The following is a 22,675-nucleotide window of genomic DNA, read 5'->3' as shown; positions in this document are numbered from 1 at the left end:
AGCTGCTTAATTTGATTTTAATATGCAGCTGTACCGACAGAGTGACACACAGAGGGCTGTCTGTCAGTCACACACTCCGAGAGATGATCACACTTGACATTTGTGTGACACACAGAAACACAAACTGTAGAGGTGGCTTAGCACTATGTGAAACATATTGGCCGGTTATATTTTTAGATACATTTATTGTATTTTCGCTAAACCCTGCTGAAAAATCCAGCTTAAACCAGCTTAGGCTGGTTGGCTGGTTTTAGCTGGTTGACCAGCCTGGTTTTAGAGGGGTTTTGGCCATTTCCAGGCTGGTTTCCAGCCATTTCCAGCCTGGTTTTAGCTGGTCAGGCTGGAAAATTACCAGCCAAATCCAGCTAAAACCAGCTTGACCAGCCTGGTTTAAGCTGGATATAGCTGGTTTTGGCTGGACTCCCAGCTTGGCTAGGCTGGTCAAGCTGGTTTTAGCTGGTAATCTCCCAGCCTGACCAGCTAAGACCAGGCTGGAAATGGCTGGAAACCAGCCTGGAAGTGGCCAAAACCCCTCTAAAACCAGCCTGGTCGACCAGCTAAAACCAGCCAACCAGCCTAGGCTGGTTTAAGCTGGGTTTTTCAACAGGGAAGTAATAAAAAAACAACAGTAGTATGATTTTGCCTTCCTGAAGTATATACAAGTGCCTGCCTTCTATTTATTTTTAGTTTTAGGTACAATTATCATAATTATATTGGGTTTTAATAAAAATTTTAAGTTGCTACCCAAAAATACAGAGAACAGAAAATGTAGTGAGAGGAAACGGGACACTTTTTGGAATATTTTTATTGCATTAATAAAAGATGTAAATGTAGTACGATCATAAATGAACATTTAAGCAACTGGTTAAAAAATTGGAGCCACCCAATATAATTCATCTTATTAAAAAAATAAGGGATATTTACACTAGATCTTTTGGTCTGAACCCAGGTTCGTTTGACGTCAGAGTACGGTACATTTAGCTATTGTGAATGTGTCTGCTGAACACGGGTGCACACCAGTGAATCGTACCCGAGTCTGCCTGAAAGAGTTTGTCTGGGGTATAATTTATGTCCAAGTATGGTGCAATCATACCAAATAATGGAAGTGAACCGCCAACTGTACAACAAACTATCTTTTCATAACATTCATTTGTGTGTGTGTGTGTGTGTGTGTGTGTGTGTGTGTGTGTGTGTGTGTGTGTGTGTGTGTGTGTGTGCATCATGTACTGTACCTTAGTGACAAGCGGGACTGAGCTACAGCAATCAAAGTGATAATGCCTGCTTATCTCCTCCAAAAACAGCTACAGCAGACATTGCGCTATGTTCTGAACAATTATAATATTTTTGCGGCAGATGGACACAAGTCACTTTCTGTATGTCCAAAACCAAAAGATTCCGTAAAAGCAGAACGACTGCTATGTCCAGACGTTTTTCCTGTTTGGCGCTTAGCCATACACGTAGCAACAGCCATACACACAACAGCAGCTCGATGATGGAAGCATATTGGGGTGCAGAAGGAAAAAAGACAATGTGAACACAAACCATGCAATAAGGTGGCAAGGGTGGAAATCGAACTTGAGTTCGTTCCAGTCAATTTAAATAAGTGTGAAAGCACTCTAAAGAACCACTTTAGCATGTTTTATTGGTACAAAATTGTCTTAAACTTAAAATAAAAATGTAAGTAGTTATTAACAGAACATTCAGAACAGAAACAGTAAAAAAATAACAGAAAAAAGTCAATCTAAATTATTCCATGTTTTCAGAACACAAATTAAAGCTGTTGTATGTAAGTTTTTGACTTTTCTAAATCACAAAAATGCCCTAATATTTTTGCAGATATTTAAGAAACATGCTAAGTGAACATTCTTGTTTATCTGATAGACAATACTGAAGTCAGATATTCTGCTTTGAAAATGTACATTACGTGCTGGAACACTGTCTTTGTTTTGGTCATTTAACCCACCCAATGGCAGTTTAGCCAAATATATTTCACCACCTTGGGGTGCCTTGGTGAAAAACAGCGTTTCATTCATTCAGTCAGGAAAGCTCTCAAAGTATGCAAAATACTACCTCCGGTGGACACTAATAGCCCCGAAATAAGACAGATTCAGTTTCACATGAGGTTATTAATTAGCAAATAATATAAATATTATGAACGTAAACGATAGGTGAACAGGTCACATTGTAAACCCGTGTCCTAAATACATGCTACGTGGTAACATTTTCAGTGATAAGCAATTTGGCTGTTTGCACTAGACAAAACATGACAGAAATTTAAATACAGCCATTCAGAGGCACAGAAAAGTGCACTCACTGCACTCATTTCACAATCTAATGAATACATATTAAACCTTCGTTCATTCATTTTCTTTTCGGCTTAGTCCCTTTATTAATCTGGGGTCGGCACATCGGAATAAACCGCCAACTTATCCAGCACGTGTTTTATTCAGCGGATGCCCTTCCAGCCGCAACCCATCTCTGGGAAACATCATACACACTCATTCACAGCCATACGCTATGGACAATTTAGCTTACCCAGTTAACGTGCACCTCATGTCTTTGGACTGTAGGGGAAACCGGAGCACCCGGAGGAAACCTACGCGAACGCAGGGAGAACATGCAAAATCCTCACAGAAACACCAACTGACCCAGTCGAGGCTTGAACCAGTGACTTTCTTGCTGTGAGGCGACAGCACTACCTACTGCGCCACTGCATCGCCACATATTAAAACTCTTTATTATTAAATGTTCATGCTGTATCACTGATATATTTTAGCTTGCACTAAGTCGCAGTTCTAAAGTTCAATTTCAAACGTTTTTTTTTTTTTTTTTTAAGAACTGAGGTGAACTGTCTACTGCTGCTTTCAGTAAATTGCAAAAAATGTCACATTAAATGGTATTTAAACTCACATTGTTAGCATTTAACACTGTTAAAAACAGGACGAGGTGTCCCTGAAGTGATCATTGTCAGTTTTCTGTTGTTCAGCTGTGAGAAATAACCATTTCTAATATCAATTCGAGGTGTTGGTTAGAACAAAAACTCCTTTTAATATGGAAAACATTCCTTCTATCATGTGTCTGCTTTTAGCTAGAACATGACTTAAATCAGCCTTTAGGCTTGACTGTCAGGCACACTGCTGTTGGTGTTGTCAGTCTGGCAACCTGCGCTTGTGTGTTTTGAACAAGGTGTGCTATACCTAGTTCTCCAACGGGTGTCAAACTTATATCCTGCACTGTTAACATTTTACTAAAAACATGTACCTATTAATGAAACATAGAAAGAACCAATAATGACCAATTAGTCTCTTACATTTTTCGCAGAGTTGAATTTTGATTGATTGACTGATTGATTGAAAATTCTGGAGCTGTCTTAAAAATATAATTCAGTTTGATACAATTATAGTTATGAATATGCATTGTTTATACAAATTGTATAAGTTACAAACCCAAATACGATTGAGAGATGTAGGAAAAGAGACCGAGTAGAGGAAAAAGAATAAAATGTCATCTGGGACTTAAGTATCATTCATGCTTTAGAAGACAAAGATGTCCATTTACTGTAGTTACCTTTGAAGAATCTGTAGCCGCATGTCCACAGAGGACTTCCAAAAACTCACTTTGATATAACCATCCCACTCTTATTTAGCCACACCAGAATCTTCCAGACCAGGGCTTTTCTGAAATAATTTTCATTCAAGCACCCTGGGAGCCCTGCCAATTACTAGTGAGTTGAAGTGAGTTCATTACACTGTAGGTTTAAATCACCCCTTTGGATGCATTTAGTGTCACCCGCTAGGCTGTTGCTCCCCTCCAGTGCAAACAATGGCCGCTACCTAACAAGACCGAAAAGCTGCTCCAACAACAAAAGATCCATTAAATCTGCCACGCACTGCTACTGTCTCCAATCGCTAGCCTCCTATGCTCCAGCTTGTAGCGCCAGGCTTCTGTTGCTGCCCACTGGGCATAAAAACAATTATTCTACATAATATGATGCCCCCATTCAATTTCTGTGTATCAGTTTTCATGCCCCACACTATCCTTGTTTATGCACACTGTGGAGTGCGGCCCATGTTCAGTTTATGGGTTGTGATTTAAAACCCAGTGTTTATTGTTCTAATTCCATTGTACTGTTGTTTGCCGTTATTAGTAGAATTAGAGATTTGCTCTGCATCTAGATTACGCTTAAAATTGCATAGCGACATTCAGAAAAATGTTTTGATTTTATTTGTTTACTGTAATTGCTTATTTTAGACACCTCTCACTGATTTCTCTTTTAGTTGAATATTTGGTCCCACTTTATATTAAGTGGCCTTAACTAATATTTACTTACATAGGAATTAATTGTTTGTTACAATGTACTTATTGTAAGTACATGTATTTACTGTGTGCTTATGCTTGATTGAATACATTTATGTAATTACATCTGTAAATAACTTTTGTAATTACATTTGTAAATACACTGTTGACCATCCATTACACCTTAACCCACCCTCAAACCTACGCATGCCACCAAACCTGTCCATAACCCAACCTCTATCCCAACTGAAAAGCACCACAAGTGTTCTCTAATACATTATAAACACAGTAGGTACATTGTATTTATTTATTTGATGTAAGTACATAGTAGTTAAGGACACTTAATATAAAGTGGGACTGAATATTTTTTTTATTTTGTTTTAAAATGATATACGTTAGATTAGTCTGTACCAAAGCCAAACTAGAACTAATCTAACAAAAAAAAAAAAACTTAAGATCAGTCCAAACATTTGTACATTCAAATTAAAATGATATTGGTAGGTATTAAACACATTTTTAATAAACAGGAAAAATCAAACAAAACATAAAATAAATTAAATTTAGTCGAACTTAATTTAAATTTAAATGTTTATCAGGTACGTTAGACTTCATGCAGCACTGCGCAGACTGATTGAAATCTTCAAAACCAGCAATTAACTTTTTATGCCATCTCTTTCTTTTACAGTTTATATCATGCTTATTAAACTACTACAACTATTATACTGCAGTATTTTCTTTTGTTAAATAATTTGTTTATAAAGGCTAGATTGTTTGCATAGGTTTATTTTCAACCTTTTTTTACAGACCATTTACTGCATTCAGCTCCATGAACGATTTAAATGATATATTATAGTGAATAACCTAAATATTAACTCAAATACAGTTGAAGTCATAATTATCAGCCCCCTGAATTTTTATTCCCTGTTTAATTTTTTCCCCAATTTCTATTTACTGGAGTGAAAATATTTTCAATACATTTCTGAACATAATAGTTTTAATAACTCATTTCTAATAAGTGATTTATTTTATCTTTGCCATGATGACCGCACATATGAATAGATATTTTTCAAGACACTTCTATACAGATTAAATCGACATTTACAAGCTTAACTAGGTTAATTAGGTTTACTAGGCAGGTTAGGGTAATTAGGCAGGTTATTGTATAATGATGGTTTGTTCTGTAGACTTTCGAAGAAAAAATATAGCTTCAAGGAGCTAATAATTTTGACCTTAAATGGTTTTAAAAAAAAATTAAAAACTGCTTTTATTCTGGCTGAAATAAAACAAATAAGACTTTCTCCAGAAGAAAAAAATATTAATAGACACACTGTGAAAATGACCTTGCTCTGTTAAACATCATTTGGATATATTCAAAAATTTTTTATAAATAAATAAAAATAAAAGAGGGCTAATAATTCTGACTTTGTGTAAGTCTTACAGCAGGGGTCACCAATCTCGGTCCTGGAGGGCCGGTGTCCCTGCAGGGTTTAGCTCCAACCTGCCTCAACACACCTGCCTGGATGTTTTAAGTGTACCTAGTAAGACCTTGATTAGCTTGTTTAGGTGTTTTTGATTAGGGTTGGAGCTAAAATCTGCAGGACACCGGCCCTCCAAGAACAAGTTTGGTGACCACTGTCTTACAGGCTTACAGATTACAGAATAATTATCATTATTCATCCTGACACTCACAAATTAAGATAAAGAACTATTTTAATAAATAATTATACTATTATTTATATGATTATAAACTTTTATTTCCTGTTAAGCCGTTTATGAACACATTTTAAAATTGATATTGATGTGTGTTCCTTTCACTTAAAGTTTAACTTATTTTGGGAATGTTCTTAAGTTTAATCCTTTTGGATTTAAGTGCTTTTTTAAAAAAATGCTTTCGATATCCTAAATAATCTCAATAATTTTTAAGACTTAATCAAAACATCTTGTTTTGGGTTTTACACTAATATATATATATATATATATATATATATATATATATATATATATATATATATATATATATATATATATATATATATATATATATGAAAATTGTATATCTATAAATGTAAATAAATGTAAACTGCTTTTTAGCATATTCAAACAAGAATTATTAGCCTAAAGTGTGATGTTCACACTCCTAGAATTTGTGCTTATTGCTTTGTATTTAATTGGCCTATTCATTTTTATGTTTATATTACCCTCTCGTTTCCCCTTATTTCCCTTATGCTTTGGTTATATATTTAATTAATAATTTCCTTGTTGTTTAAAAATTAACTATAGTTTGTAAAGACTATATTCTGTTTTATTTGTATGGTAAATCTTTTGTTGTTTTAAATAAAAAAAAATAAATGATGATGATGATGCTATGTGATCGGTCATCATGAAAACCGCAACTTTGAGCCCCGAAGTGTCCAGCTAACTTCGTAGATCACTGGCTGCAGCCGTGGTTCAAGTCGAATGCACCTATCATTTCAGCATCAATATCTCAATGTGAGCATTTGCAATAGACACTTCACAGAATCTGCAATGTGGAGTCAGGATCATAATTGACCAGGAGCCACAGTTCAAAAAACATGATTTATTGTTGCACTCTACAAATTTAAAAAAAGTTTTATGTATTTTTTAGGTCTGTGACAGTGTAGGTATTCCAAGCCAGTTTTAGGCATTAGGAACAATGCTGTTTGTGAATTAAAGAAATGTTAATAAAGACTAAACAGTGCTGTTTTACATTTGCTAATTCCAATTTATTTACTTGAATACTTTCAGACTCTCAGAAAACTATAAAGCACTGTTAATTTTATTTGTGTATTTATCAATGTATGTGATTTTATGCAGACACTGGCCTACAAAATCATCTCAATTAATATACAATTACAAATTCTTTCCAAAAAGAAACATTCAAATCTTTTGGTGAAATTATACTCAATATCGCAATGTGTATCGCAGAAAAATTAGATATCACAATGTTGTTTTTTTTTTTTTTTTCAATATCATGCTATCTTTTTTATTCGTAAAGAAGTTAGGTGACCAAACTCTTATTTTAATGCATATAACTGTTTAAAAATATTATTACTGGCTTTATTTTCTGTGAAACGGATAAAAGTTTTAATTTTTTCAAAAGGAGGAACACTGAACACTGTAAAAGTTTGCCTTGTGAGTAAATGTGAATTAATATATTTGTTAACCCATTGTTTTTACAGCGTTGTTCAACCTCATCCCTGTGGGCCTTCGGGTCGTTGCTATTCAGTCTGTGAAGACGGGCTTGTACATCGCCATGAATGGAGAAGGCCATCTGTACACATCAGTGAGTACACAGTCTTGATTTAAAACAATTCCTACTGATTGAAGTTCTGATTTTTATGAAGAAATCAGGTCTTACAGATGGCAGATCATTCAAGATTTTCATCTGTTCTAGAACCTAGTGGCTTACTGCCTACATAAGCAGTCAAATGCCTCAAAAACAACTGATTTCAGATCATTTAGTTCATTGCTAAGACATAGATGATGTTTTAATAGCAATACATAATACACACCACATACAAGTGTTATGTAAAATAGCCAATAGTAATCAGACTAAAGTGTGCCTTTTTAGAAAGCTCACATGGTTCTCGAAAAGGTTCTGGTTGGATATTTAATCCCCCATAATTTAACTTGAAAATGTCATGAATTTTTGGTCCTGGTCTCATGTAAAATCTGCAATCTCTTGCTATCAGTCGCTAGCCTTCTTTCAGATGTTGACATGGCCGTCTCAATAACAATGACGCATCAGCTCAGGCTTAAAGCTGAGTCCCTCCTCACTTCTGCTTTATACCTCTTAAGCCTGAACTCATCTGAAGAAATATTCTCACTGCAGGTAGAAGACGAGTCATTGTGACCAGTACAAATTTTTGGGGGGCAGAACATCTTGTGATCTATTATTTCATTCTGCAAAAACGGATATAAGTGGTATCCACCCAGACAGGTAGACACATGTTGCATTGGAGAAATCATTAGGAAACTAAAACACATAATAGAGCATGTCTCTCTTGTGGTTTAAACACAGACCACAATTATGCACACCCACACATGCATTAGTAATTTTATCAACGAGATTTGTTGCTGAAACATTAGTGCTACATTACAGTCTTAAGGTTTGCCAATAAACTTCACCTCGACTAGGCTGTCATTAATAACTCGAAACCATGGCAATTAGTCAGGTGTCACACTTCTGTTTGATGCTGGTCATTAATTGACAGTGTTGCAGAGTAAAAATCCATCTTTTCCATGAGTGTTTGACTGAAAACTGTTCATGCACAACTTACAGTATATGTTGCCATTTGCTGGTTGCTTTCTGTTTCTCTCTCTCTCTCTCTCTCTCTCTCTCTCTCTCTCTCTCTCTCTCTCTCTCTCTCTCTCTCTCTCTCTCTCTCTCTCTCTCTAACTCGCATGGTCTAACAGGGTTGAGCTTTTTTTCCTAAGTTATGTGTGCGTTTTGAGTATAGCATGCAATAAACCAACCAGGGACTCATCTCCCATTTCATTTAAGAGGCAGTTGCATCACACTGTGGCACATTTGCTATTTACATGCTGACTTTGTATGTGGATAAACTAAATGGAAAAACTAAATGCATTATTAGCAAGAAAACATTTAAACAGACCATCTGCAGCGAGAATAAAGAATGAGCCTCCTCCTTTCGGCCTCTTTACTTTCTCTTTACTTTTACTCTTCACTACTTTACTTTCATAGATAAGGAGATCCATTAGCCTACATATTTAATTTAGTTTGTTAAACGCAAGATTTGTTTCTTTTGACATAAACTATTTCTTAATTCAGTTCTAATTCCCAGCAAACTAATAAATGAATAATAATAACGAAGTGTGGTTAAAAAAACTGAGTTATTTCCAAACGCGCATCCTATTCTTATGTCCCATGTGGTGATGCAGACGACTCCAAAACCTGACATGTGGACAAATCTAAACTGTTTTTTATTAAATATGCATATAATAAATAATGCTGCTAATAATAATAACAACATACAAAAGCAAATTGTCATGAATAAACCGAAAAAGCCATCCGAGATGAAGAAGGCATGGAGGCAGTTTTTTTATATTTATGTAGGAAATAATAATTTTCATATTAATTGTTTTGTATTTTAACGTGGCACAAACTGTGAAAATTAGGGTTGCGTTGGTCTGAAAATAGCAACAAATCACGCCAAACTTGCTTGCGTCTTTTTGCGTCAGTTGTATGATAAGGCCCCCAATGTCGCTAGTTAACACACTCAATGCATCATCAACACATCCCATTATTTCTAAAATATCAACCATTTTGTAGAGGTTTATATGCTGGTTTATGGTAAAAGCGATGAAATTAATATATATATTATGAAAAGTGAGAAAATATGTGTAAGTGTAAGACCAATAAATAATTGTATTTACAATAAAACCAAAATCAAGTGAAGTAGTGCAACAGGATTATGTTTGTATGATTTTCTTGTAAACCAACAATGCTGTGTGTGTTTAATCAGGGTATCTTTCTTCCAATTCATATTCATTTTCAAACAAAAAAGGAAAATGAAGAAAACGGACGTTTTTCCGTTTTTCGTTTGCTCACAAAAATCACGCGCTTTATGGACGCACTTCTCTTTTTTATTATTTCATGCAATAGTAAATGCATCGAGTAAAAAGCAAAGAGTTGGCAGCACTGAATAGTAGCCTATATGCATTATTTATATGTGCAAAATGGAACTGGACTCGCTGTAGCACTTTAACAATTTTCTCATTAAGAGGAAGCTTAGATTTGGTTGACCAATCAAAGGAAAATGGGCGTTTCAGCACCGCCTACATGTGTAATGAATTATGAAGTCGTTTATCCATTTTTCTACCTAAAATTAAAAAAACGAAAATCAAGCCAAAATGTCTTTTAGTAGTTTTTTGTGAGCAAACGAAAAACGTTAAAACTGCCGTTTTCTTCGTTTTACTTTTTTTTTGTTTGAAAATGGATATGGATTGGATGGAAAATACCCTGATTGTGTTTAAACTATTATTTAAAACCATCATTCTTTAAATGACTTTAACAGTAACAGTCAAAACATGGTGAGCCATTTGGTAGAGCAGGCAGTTAAAGGGTTCAGATTGTCTATAGCGCTTCTGTACATGACCCATACATGTTTCCAATAATACAGGTATTTATATTATTTGACAATACTTTTCGGATGATGGTTATAAGAACTAATCATGTTCATATGCAGAAGTTGATCTTCTATGTAACAAGCTAAATCTTTCAATATTCTACCGCAGCTGACCCTAGCATATTTCACTTGGGAGACTTACAAAATGACAATCTTCCTTAGTCTTAATGGGCTTGCTAATCAACTGTATGGATGCACCCACACACTCTTACAGCTTTCTATCACTGCTTCCTTTCTCCTCTCTCTGTTCCTGTGTGAATGACTCAGGTAATGGCAGAGAAAGCTTTCCTCGTTTTTCTCTGTCTCCTTTCTGAGGTTTGTACATTCATTTGTCATTATGCCTCTTTTCTACGAGAATTTGCAGTTATTATCTGACCCTCCATCCATTAGGGGCCGTTTTTCATTAGTGAAGAAAACAAGCGCACTTATCCTGTAGATGCCCTCTGATTTTATTAAAAAGTGACATTTCATTGTAGCACTACAGCAAACATGAGTTTAACTTTGTTTTGAGCATTTTTGAAGAGTGTTGTACTTTATAGAATTAATAAAAATAGTCATAAATGGGATTAGTATTTGTAACATTTTAGAACACACTGAGATTTATTACCATGCCATCGAAAACCAATGGTCTGTTTGACTACAATGAGTTTGGAAACAATTTTGCAACCCCTTCCTTTCATTCTACATTTTATTGTATCACAGATTAATGACATTTTATAGTGTACGATCAATCGTTACTCATTTGCCTTCATCAGTCAAACACAAATGAAGGCCCGCTGACGGCCCACTTTGATTAGTTGTTCTCCATTCTCTCTTAGAGTCAGGCTGAGAGAATACGATAGTCCCGTTGAATAGAGCCGAATTCCATTAAGAAGCTCTTGCACTGCATCCTGGTCTTTTGTCTGTCAGGCCGTTTTTTTGTAAAGCGCGGGAGTACAAGTGACCCGATAGTATCAAAACGTCCTGGAGTCTCGGCACAATAGACTCATGCCTGGGAGAAAAGAAAGACTTCAATAATCTTCCATTTTTCAATCCTCCTCTTTTGTTCAAAGGGCTCAAACTCTGCTTTCCTCTCAGCCGCTGATGTTCATAGGCTGATTTATCCATTGGAATAATAATCAAGCTGCTTTTCTGGGTGGCTGCAGGTGTGACAGTTATGTGGTTCTATAAATACAAAACAGACAATTGCTCTGAAATGCTAACATTGCTTCTCGAATGAATGAGAAATTCATATTCATAAGCTCAACTGTTAAAACAAATAGGGAAGAATTAAGGGAGTCACATGCATTTGTTCATTAAAATCTCAGTATGAGGTTATAAGGCCGAACGATTTGGCTTTCCGTGACTCTCTGGCTCTCTTCAAAGCTGTTTGTTCTCCACTATGGATTGAAGAGAGGCAAGTCTATAGCTTTATCGCCTTGCCACACTTGTTAGCGCTACCTTTCATGAGTGTTAGATTGACTCTTCACATCAGTAGACTGTTCCCAGTAGACTTGCTTTCCTTTGGTGTTTATGTAGTTTGAACTATTGCGACCAATAGTTATAGTTAGTTCACCCGATAGGGCCAATTTGATTATATGTGTTTGTTTTAAAGAGCCCCTATTATGTAACACAGCACTAAGTGAATGAACACATCCAGCTAAGGTTTAAATCTGAAAGTACACAGTGTTTAAAACTGTTGATTCTTTAACAACAACAACAACAACAACAACAATAATAATAATAATAATAAAAATAATAATAATAAATATTCCTTACATTTTATATAGCCCTTTCTAGACACTCGAAGCGCTTTACACATTCTTTGGGAGGAATCTCCTCAACCACCACTAGTGTGCAGCATCCACTTGGAAGACGTGAAGGCAGCCATTTTGTGCCAGACCACACACCGGCTGATTAGTGGAGAGTAGACATAGTGATGAAGCCAATTATGATATGGGGATGGTTAGGAGGCCATGATGGACAGAGGCCAGTGGGCAAATTCGGCCAGGATGCCGGGGTTAAACACCAACTTTTTTCAAAGGACATCCTGGGATTTTTAAAGACCACAGAGAGTGAGGACCTGGGTTTAACATCTCATCTGAAAGATGGCGCTCACTGAGCAGCATAGAGTCCCTATCAATACACTGAAGCATTAGGACGAAATAGTCAACTCGAGTCAAATAAATGAATCGTGTTAGGTCTGGAATTTTTGCCTGAACGCATCGACGTTGACACGGTACATCACCAAATGAAGAGTTTCATTGCAAAACGAGATATATCCATTTTAAAAAATGTTGGTTATTTGACATTATCATTTAAGACATCAACAGTCAAGTTCATTCACAATTTTTGTACATTAAACTATTACTTGAGCTCAGTGAAGGCCAGGAACACAATATTTTCTAATCCAGGATATTGTTAATGTAATTTTATGTCCAAAATGCAACATATTTGTCTCAACATTGTCAAACACATCACATCACATATACATCATAAATATATTCAATAATATATACAAAGATTGATTAATAATAATAAATTTCTGAGTTAGATTTGGTCAGAATGTACACAACATAACATTTTTTTTTTAATTATTTTTTTATTTTTTTGCAAAACGCTATATCCACCTATAATACCATTAAGAAAAGCGAGTGAATCAGTGTTTTGTTTGATAATGTAAGATTAGGTTAGTTAGATAAACGATTTGTAGCTTGTTACAGAAAGAGTGAAGGGCGGCTCCTACACCGCTGCTGTATACCAAACCTGTATGATCAGAGCAGGTGGAGTCGCGGTGTCACAGAGTCCGCAGCACAAGCTTGCCTTACCCCATCATATTTAATGAATTATTTCACTTTAATAATAATAATAATAATATTAATAGTAATAGCTTATTTATTGGTTGTTGTGAAAAAGCAAAACCATTTATTTTTCTCCATAACAACCTGTGCCCTTAACGTTCCATTATAATAAATCAACAACAACAAGAATTAACGTGAGGTTTTAGGCTAAAAATAATACGTGCAACCACATAAAATAAATCTAAAGATAAGCTACTCAGCTACATGTAAGAAAAAAAAAAAAAACTTACAAAAAACACTTAGAAATGTCGCCTTACAGACAGGTATATTGTGATGGGGAGGAACGCAGGAAAAAAGGCGCTCCCTGGCCTTTCTCTTGACATCAGCGGAGACTTGTATCCTGCTGCATTTGTGTATTGTTGACAGATGCAGGATTCTGGTACACTTTTGTGAAGTTTTTATACATTTTTGTCAAGTTAAAGGCTTCATCTTCTATCACTAAATCAATGAGCAAACTCAGAGAATATCCCCTCGTTGACTCTCTTCCAAGGGGTTTTGAGCTCGCGCAGCATCCTGAACATTCTATAACTGTTATATCCCACTTTGTAAAGAAACTGGTCTGGCTTATATTGCGTATTGTGAAGAAATACATTTTGTACCCGGCCTAAAATGTACATTCTTAAATCTTAATAATGGCAGCAATTCACACATAGATTGAGGTACATCTAAACAGTGGTTTCCAATAATAAAATCCAAATGTCAAAAAATAGCGTTTATCGCGTTTTGCAACCAAACCCTTCAAATATGAATTAATGCTGAATGAGTGTCGTTGTTATTACTTGAGGTTAGCGTTGGGAGTAGAGGAGTAATATGCTGGTGCTTAACTGCGCTGCTTTATTGAATTCCTGCATTGGGCTTTTACATACTCTCTGCTACTTCGTAACCGTGGTGGGCATTTCTATCTGTCTTGCGCTGAACTCAGTTAACCCATCACAACAGATTGGCTCATTGGACCAATCACAGCAGATAAGACTCATGCAATAGAGAGGTTTGGGAACAAATGAATTACTGAACGAATCATATGGGAGTCGTTGGGATAATTACGTAAAAAAGAATGCATATTATAAGACAACAAACGTGTTTTTTGACCTTGCATGCATATCAGCTTGTTGTTGGAGACCCCCAAAACAAAAACAAAAAATCCTTTTATAATGCAAAATAGGGGCTCTTTAAGTTTTTGATGTTGCACAGGACATTGTATTAATGGATGCATTTAGTTTTGGGCATAATTCTAAGAGTGTTTGGCCATGTGAATCCCATCATTTCCTGGCATAATAACAATTTTCTGCTCATTTGAAGTTTTTCTACAGTACTTGCAATCTTTTTCATTTTTTCAAAATTTTCATTTTTCCTGCTATGAGTTTGCTAGTTGCCAGGATTTTTGAAGAGTAGACATATATGTTGGTTCAAGATAAGAACATGTCTTCTTACCGTGTATTTTTTGAGCAATAATCTCATATCTAGCCAGAGGTTTCACATAACCTGTCTAGTCAGAGATAAGCACCATCCAATCTCTGCCCTCCCACTGACGGCCACTGCCTGGCGATCCTAAGATTATCAGCTCAGTTAAAACAGATAAAACACCATTTTTAGACATATTTATTCATGTAATAAGGGGCATGTTTCTCTAGTGGACGTGAAAACTTGGAACAAAAATAAAAAAACAACAACCTGAGGATTTAAGTTATAATAGATGAGATATGAGCAAGTTCATCTGATGGCATTTCTCACTGATGGCAGTTGGTTCTGTCTGATTAAATTCTTAAGTGTTTATAATTCTCACCCTCATATCTTTAATCTTCCTACATTTTTTGTTTGTTTGTTTGTTTGTTTGTTTGTTTTGTTTGAACAAACAACCAACATTCACAGAGGATAATAATATTTTTATGATGAAATGCCTTATTAAACTGAAAATGCAAATAATGCTTGAGTTTTTAATATGTGTTACTTTGCATCTTGAATGCAAATCATCATAAGAACCTGTTGTTGTTTTTTTATTTTTAAATAAAATTCACCAAGCTGTGCTACCTGAATGCAGAAACAGCAGAGGGAGGAACCAGGGACTGGTGAGAAACCATCTTCATGCATTAATGAACATTAAGGTCAAAGCTACAAGCTGGCTTGGAAAATAGAATCAGGAGACAGTCATCTATAAATAGGCCCTTTTTCATACAGCTAACATGAAAAATATCATAATTACTTTTATGTCTTTTTCTATTCTTGTCTTTTTGTCTATACTGTATATAGTTCTACCTGTACTGTACTGTACTGTATATAGTAAAACCTGCATCAAGTTTATGGTGCAGACGATTCAATTTTGAATCCTCTGTCACGAAGCATGAGCACTTTTGCAGCGCATAGCCCAAGTGTCGTGGCATCACAAGATGTACGTGTTTCTTCATGGTTTTTACTGGCATTGGTTTAGAGAACAGGTTAGCTCACATAGAAACCAGTACAATCATTTCAAGGAGGATGGAGGGTTTGGGGGAAGCTATCGTATGAAAGCCCAGATTCAGAGTTAATGGAGCCCCACCAGTGAGATGGAGCTTGGCGCACTGATAAAGTTGCCCTCTGCCAGCTTGTACAGCCAAAAAATACATAGGCAAAACAAGGTCAGGTGACTAATGGAGGCGAAAGCAATTTCACTGTCAGGCAACATCTAAATGGAATCCTTTGCTTGCTCCCCGACAGTAGCATTACAGCAGTGCCAGTTTCATCTCTTTTAGCCTGGCCATCTCTTCAGGCAAGTTTGGCCACGTTTTCAATTTACATAAATTTTTGTCATCTGTTTTCAGCCATGTAATGACTTTATGAGCTTTGGAACACTAGCTGTGAACACAAAAGGGCTTTATGGACTGGAGAATTTGGTTGTCTGCTATTGTAATATTTGTAGCTCACTGTTTATGCCTTAATTTTTTACAGTGATACCTCCATTTGTCATCAGTTGTCCTAAACATCTCTCTCTATATTCCCATTTATACAGCTTAGTAAAGAATGCAGGCAACATCTTTGTGTTATAGAGAGCAGGGGTTCCCAAATTGTTTAGCCCACAATCCACAAAATAACAACACCTCCTGACCCCGAATATACTCTGAGGCAGTTATAAATATGTAAACTTTCCAAATGCAAAACGTCTCGCACACACCAGTAAGCCCAGGTCTATTCTTTGTTCAGTTTTGGAGATCGCCACTTAGAGATCATCCTTCATGTTCAATCGTGGCTATAAAGGTGTCAAAAAGTTTACCCTGGTGCCATGAAATCAGTCTGCTGCAACTGACCATAATGCTTTGTCTTTAGGCCATGTTTACACTAAAACATTTTAGTTTTAAAATGCATAAGTTTTGCTACAGTTACATCTTCCATCATACTACCCCAGAGCTTTCGAGCACCGAAAACAGAGCTTTTTGAAAATAATGAAGAGGCCGTTTTGGTTTGAAAATGCTGCTGTTCAGTGTCAGTGTGGATGGGGGAAACTGGAGATATCTGAAAATGGTGGCGTGACTTCTTATTGGGGCTTTCTTCTCAATGCTAAGTAGCCTACACAAAGTTTAGTCTTGAACCCTTTTCTGAAGTTCAAACCTCCTCCCGAGGACGTTTCAGGTAAAAACAGTGTACTTTATAATGTCATTCACATCACCTTGGCTACGTTGTTTCTTAACAATAAAATGGAATCATGACATAAGGAACATGCCTATTTTCATTTTGATATTAACTGAACAGACACTAAAAATGTTGAGGCCTCGTGTAGTTGCATATTTGTATGACCGTCATCTTCACTGTATGCATATTTATAACAAAACTGCCTTAAAAAATATGAAACATACCCTGTCTCCTTTGCTGAATATCAGTTTTAATAATCAATAATGGCCATTATGAAAGTAAAATGTACAATAAGTTTATACAATATAAAAAATAAAGGCAAGCAATCAGTCAATTTGCAGAATCAGTGTATGCTTACATAAATTAATATATTTACTTACCTTTGCACTCAGCCAAAACATGTTACCTGAGAACAAGTGATGGATTCAAAAGACCATTAGATAGAGACAAGAGGAATTAAATATCCCGTTTAGCATCTATAGTGAGATGAAATCCAGCGGAAGATCCTTGATGAACTGTTCCACATGCGCTGCTCTCACTGGGAGAGGCCTGAAGCTCAGACATGCCCATACACTGCAGCACATGCCAGAGTGTGTGTGTGTTGTCACGTAATGTGCATTTTCAGCAGTGTAGTGTGAATCGAGATCTTTTCAGAAACAACAGGTGAAACGCCACTGTGGACGTGGATCGTTTTCATTCTAGAACACCACTTTAATACTAAAACGTATTATTGTAAACGGGACCTTAATCTAACTTAATGAGATCCAAGGGGTCACAAAGCAATGCAAAAAAAAAAAAAAAGTGTGTGTTGTTTTGTAACTATAAAATAAGTACCATCTTTTAGAGAAAAATGATGTCCATATATTTAGACGTGTGGTCCAAATTTACATAAAACACTTTTTCTTGACTGTATTTTAATGCATATATAACATATATCATTTTTTGAACATGTTATGACTATCAGAGAGTAAAAACAACATTTCCCCCCATTTTGGACAGTTCAAAATAGTGTTTGGGACATTTCATATGCTGCAATAGTTGAAGGTTGCAGTTGCAAAATGAATTAGATTTTTGGAAATCTCATGGTCCCGTGACCATGAACCACTATTATAGAGTACAGTTTATTTGACAGTATGAGGTTGTTAAGCTTTTGTTGTGTCATGAGCTTATCAATGCTGCATTTATTTGATACAATTTTGAAATATTTCAGTCTATACAAATGTTATTTCTGGTCCTTGAGTCTGATTGGCTGAATGAGTTTACTGGCTGAATGAGTTTAATTTCAGTTAGGCACCTATTTAAAGATGTGCTTTAATGTTGTTGAAATGATTAGGTAAAAATAAATGCATATTTTAAGACAGTGAAAGTGTTTTTTGACCTTGCATGCATATCAGCCTGTTGTTGGAGACCCCCAAAACAAAAATATGACCTTTTGTAATGCAAAATAGGGGCTCTTTAAGTTTCTGATGTACAGTAGCTATAGGACATTGAATTATTGGGTACATTTAGTTTTGGGTATATTTCTAAGAGTGTTTGGCCATATGAATTCCATCATTTCTTGACATAATAACAATTTTCTGCTCACTTGAAGTTTTTCTTCAGTGTTTACAATCATACCAACATCACCACAGAAATGTTCAACAGTTGTGTCATTGCAGAATTTCTTTTATGAGGACCAAACCTTTTATAATTTTGCAAATAATAATCTTATGTCAAGGGTTGAGTATGTAGTCCTTTAAAGTTCAGACATGCAGTTTGTTTATTAATGTCTGTTTAAAGATGTTCTTTAATGATTTCAGAGATATAAGCTCCAGGGACCACTTAACACTCATGAACTCACAGAAAACACACTTACCTTGGTCAGTTCTTCGAAAATCTATTGGCTCTGATGTGTCTCTAATGGATAAACAAGCGATATGACTTGTATAGACACGAAGGTAGAGCAAGTTTGTTAATTCACTGACATGTTATCCATAAAGCATTGGAGCTGTCTGCTCAAAACAGAAGCAGAACAATTGATCCTCCACTTTTGCTTCATGGAAGGGCTGTACAACCACAACGGAGACCGGTAGCTTTACATTGATCCTCGAATGAAAAGGTGGAGGGTTGTGTCAGGTGAAATCATTGGGTAAAATCTGCCTGTGTCTTCATAAAAAAAGGATGCTGCAAGAAAGGGACGGCCTACTTTTGGAGTCGTGCGTTATGTGTATCTGACTGATAATCTGAGCGCAACAGAGTGGAAAGAACGCAGTATCGATTAGAGAGCAGAAGACAGCCTGAGAGGTGGAGAATCTTCTTGATGGCACAGGAGGAAAAGCTTTGGGTATGTCGGAGGATTTTCATACTGTTGCAAGCAGTCAAGCTTCACTTAAGACATTGTCTATTGAAGCCCTAGTGGCTTAAGAATTTGTGGAAAACAATTTCTGTTTTCTTGAGTAAGGCTGATTGAGGAGAAGCAGATACAGTGTTTAGTTGTGCTAGATTATAAAAAGAAAGAAGATTGTATGGGATAATTCTGTTAGAAATTTGTTTCACTTTAATGGAGTCAATATCTTATGAACTGCTAAATAATTTTATATAAAGGCTTTTTTTGTTGTTATGATTTCATTAATATTTGAGTGTCGCAGTGGGTAGCAATGTCACCTCACAGCAAGAAGATCACTGGTTCGAGTTTTAGCTGGGCCAATTGGCATTTCTGTATGGAGTTTGCATGTTCTCCCCATGTTCGTGTGGGTTTCCTCCGGGTGCTCCGGTTTCCCCCACAAGTCCAAAGACATGCGCTATAGGTAAATTGGGTACACTTAATTGTCTGTAGCGTGTGTGTGAATGGGAGTTAATGGGTGTTTTTTCCAGTCATGGGTTGCAACTGGAAGGGCATTTACTGCGTAAAACATGTGCTTGATAAGTTAGCAGTTCATTCTGCTGTGGCGACTCCAGATTATTAAAGGGACTAAGCTGAAAATAAAATGAATAAATAAAAATTGATACAATTATGAATGATATCTGTAACTTGATAAATACAGCTGATTAGCTACGTGGGTAAATTATTTTTGGCATTTGGCTAATGCATTTTCGTCTCCAAAAGTCCAAAACCACCTCAAGCGAGCATTAAAAAAACTTTTTTTTGCAAAATGTGTTATTTCCATCTTCCATATTTCACTTGTTTCTCATGTTATTCTTCCAAATATACATTGACACACGGCAAAAAATGCTTTCCTTACCTTGAGATTTTGTCTTGTTTCGTTTCTAGTCAAAATATCAAAAAATAATTGCCTTTTCTGTATTATAAAAAATTGTCCTGTTTTCAGAAATAATATATGAAATTTAAGAGAGTTTTTCCTTTAAACAAGCTAAATAATCTGCCAATGGGTGAAGCAAAGTAATCTTGTTTTTCCATTTTGAAATAAGATTATTTAGTCTACCCCATTGGCAGATTATTTTGCCTATTTTAAGTAAGAAAAGCACTTTTTACAGTGCACTGGGTGATGGAAACACACCTTATGTTAAACAATCTTTATGTTGATAAAAATGAGGATAAAACTTAGCTTTGCATTTGTAGTGTGTTTACAGATTTAGAGGAAGCCATTGCTAGTTTTTTTGTTCTCTGCTATTCAGTGCTCTGTATATATAAGTACACCCTGCACAAGTCTATCTTTTAAATTCATATTTTAATAAAAAGTTTTACAATATTTTATTTGTACATATACATTAGATTAGTCAGTACTAAAGCCAAATCTGACTAATAACTTAAAAAAACGAAAACGAATACACCCAAATTTATATGTTATAGAAAAATGTTAAATGCAAAATTTAAAAAGAGGAAAAATCAAGAGAAGCAAAAAATTAAAACATTTAGTTGAAATTTTGTAGGTTGTACTTTTTTTTTGCAATATTTTTGTATTATCTTTTAATTTCTAAATATGTTCTGTGACATATTATTTTAATAAATAGATCTATTTAATAAATATGTTTTGTTCAAATGCACCAAAATACATTGCCTATTTTCACTGAGAAATGCAAAAAAATATAAATTTTCAAATTGGGGTGTACTCAGTTATGCTAAGCATTGTAGGTATCAACTTTGTTTGTGCAAGGTTTCCTGTTTATTGTGTATTTACATTCAAGAGGATCCCTTAATTTGAAGAACCTGTAGTATTAGTTGGACTTGTGCTCATTAATATAAACCATAAATGTGTATTTACCCTATTTCAGCAGACCCATTACCTGATTGGGGTTGGCGCCAACAGCAGTATCATCATCTGTTGTGATTAAAATTTAAATTCCCATGAGGTGCTTCCATTTGTTTTCCACAAATTCTACTCTGCCTAGCTACACATTGGAAATGCATGAACTTGAGGACATTAACTATAGGGGACATAACATGGAATGGAAAAATCAAGCTGTTTGATTGAATCAAATAGGTGTTTCATTGCAAAGCTGATGGAAATGAAAGCTTCATGTGTACGCTAGCTTGATTGAGCTACTGTAGATACCATACAGGTTGGTCAAAATAATAATATTGCAATCACTTTGATACAAATTGAGAATGGAAATGCAATATAATAAACTTTTATCAGTTCATATTGCTTTTGATCAGTGTGAGCACCACATGCACTGCTGTTTCATTCTGATCGAAGCAGCGAAAGCAAAATATATTGTAAATCACATTGTTTTGTGGTTAATAATTATGTAAGACCTTATTGTGGTTTCAGATTAAGTTGTTCGGTCAAAATGAATTCCAGTCCCTCACATTCTATTTTCCCCCTAAGCATTTAGACCACAAGTTAGTCAGTTGTCATATTTGTAAAATTTCATCAGAATTGCCATGTGCATAATGTAAACAAGCACATTTTTATTTATTTTGAAGATAATAACGTGGTCGTAGTATTGTTTCTGTACTTTGTAGTTCCAGACGACACATGCTGTACCAGACAAGTGGTTCGATACACTGGTGCTTAACACTTTTTCCAAGGTGTTACAATTCATGTTTTCACAGCAAAAGTCACGTTTGTGATGGGAATAGCTGTAAGATTATATAGCTTAGAAATAACTCTGTAATGGCTCTGTATATGAGCTCTATAGAGAGAATTTCATCAACCCAAACTATTTCTTTCTTTTGTTAGCTCACTTGTACTTTGAGGAAATGACTTTGTTGTCGATTTATAGTAGATAATGACGGTTTTCATACATACTGTACTCAGTTCACGAGACTGCTTAACATTCATGGTGAACATTTGCAGTGCTAATGCATAATACAACCTAAAGGATGAATTTTTTTGTGCTTCAAACTGAACACACACTTTTCTTCATGCATGTTCATTTGGTTTTTATACTACAAGGACACTGATGTTACTGCATCCTCCATGAATCTTTTTCAAAAATGATAAATTGAGTTCACAGGACACAAGATCCCAGTACCCAGAGGACAAGCTTCACACACTGGCTATTGTTTCTACTTATACTTCTCTTATATTACTCAATAATGTAAGCCAAAGCCATAAAACATGCTCAAATGTAAAAATACTTATGACCCTTGAAAAATAGTTCCTTTTATTTGTCTTTCTAATGGTGGTATGTGTCAAAGCTGTTGATTTCCGAGCATGTAAATGTGCAAATGAGGCCACTGAAGGATGAAAAAGGCTGTAAGATTGCGAAACTGACCAGCACATTAAGTGAAAAGATGTAATTAGTTGTGTCTTAGCAGAACAGCCTGATAACACTGATTTGCGTATAGCCTTAGCAACTGTCAGAGTGGACTTGGAGGACCTG

The 22,675-nt window shown here is 35.6% G+C and overlaps 1 protein-coding gene across 7 annotated transcripts in view; it reads left to right on the top strand.

Moving 5' to 3' along the window:
• The window catches only part of fgf14 (fibroblast growth factor 14), a 216,248-nt gene that overhangs the window by 155,736 nt on the left and 37,837 nt on the right, over nt 1–22,675 (top strand). For all 7 annotated transcript variants that reach the window (XM_009304735.5, XM_073911835.1, XM_073911836.1 and 4 more), the window contains one exon: nt 7,497–7,600. In XM_009304735.5, coding sequence (XP_009303010.1) covers nt 7,497–7,600 — 104 coding nt within the window. The remainder of the gene's footprint in view (nt 1–7,496; nt 7,601–22,675) is intronic.

Source organism: Danio rerio, chromosome 9 (assembly GCF_049306965.1).
Source record: "Danio rerio strain Tuebingen ecotype United States chromosome 9, GRCz12tu, whole genome shotgun sequence".
Classification (NCBI taxonomy): domain Eukaryota; kingdom Metazoa; phylum Chordata; class Actinopteri; order Cypriniformes; family Danionidae; genus Danio; species Danio rerio.
This window is presented reverse-complemented; position numbering and strand designations above follow the sequence as displayed.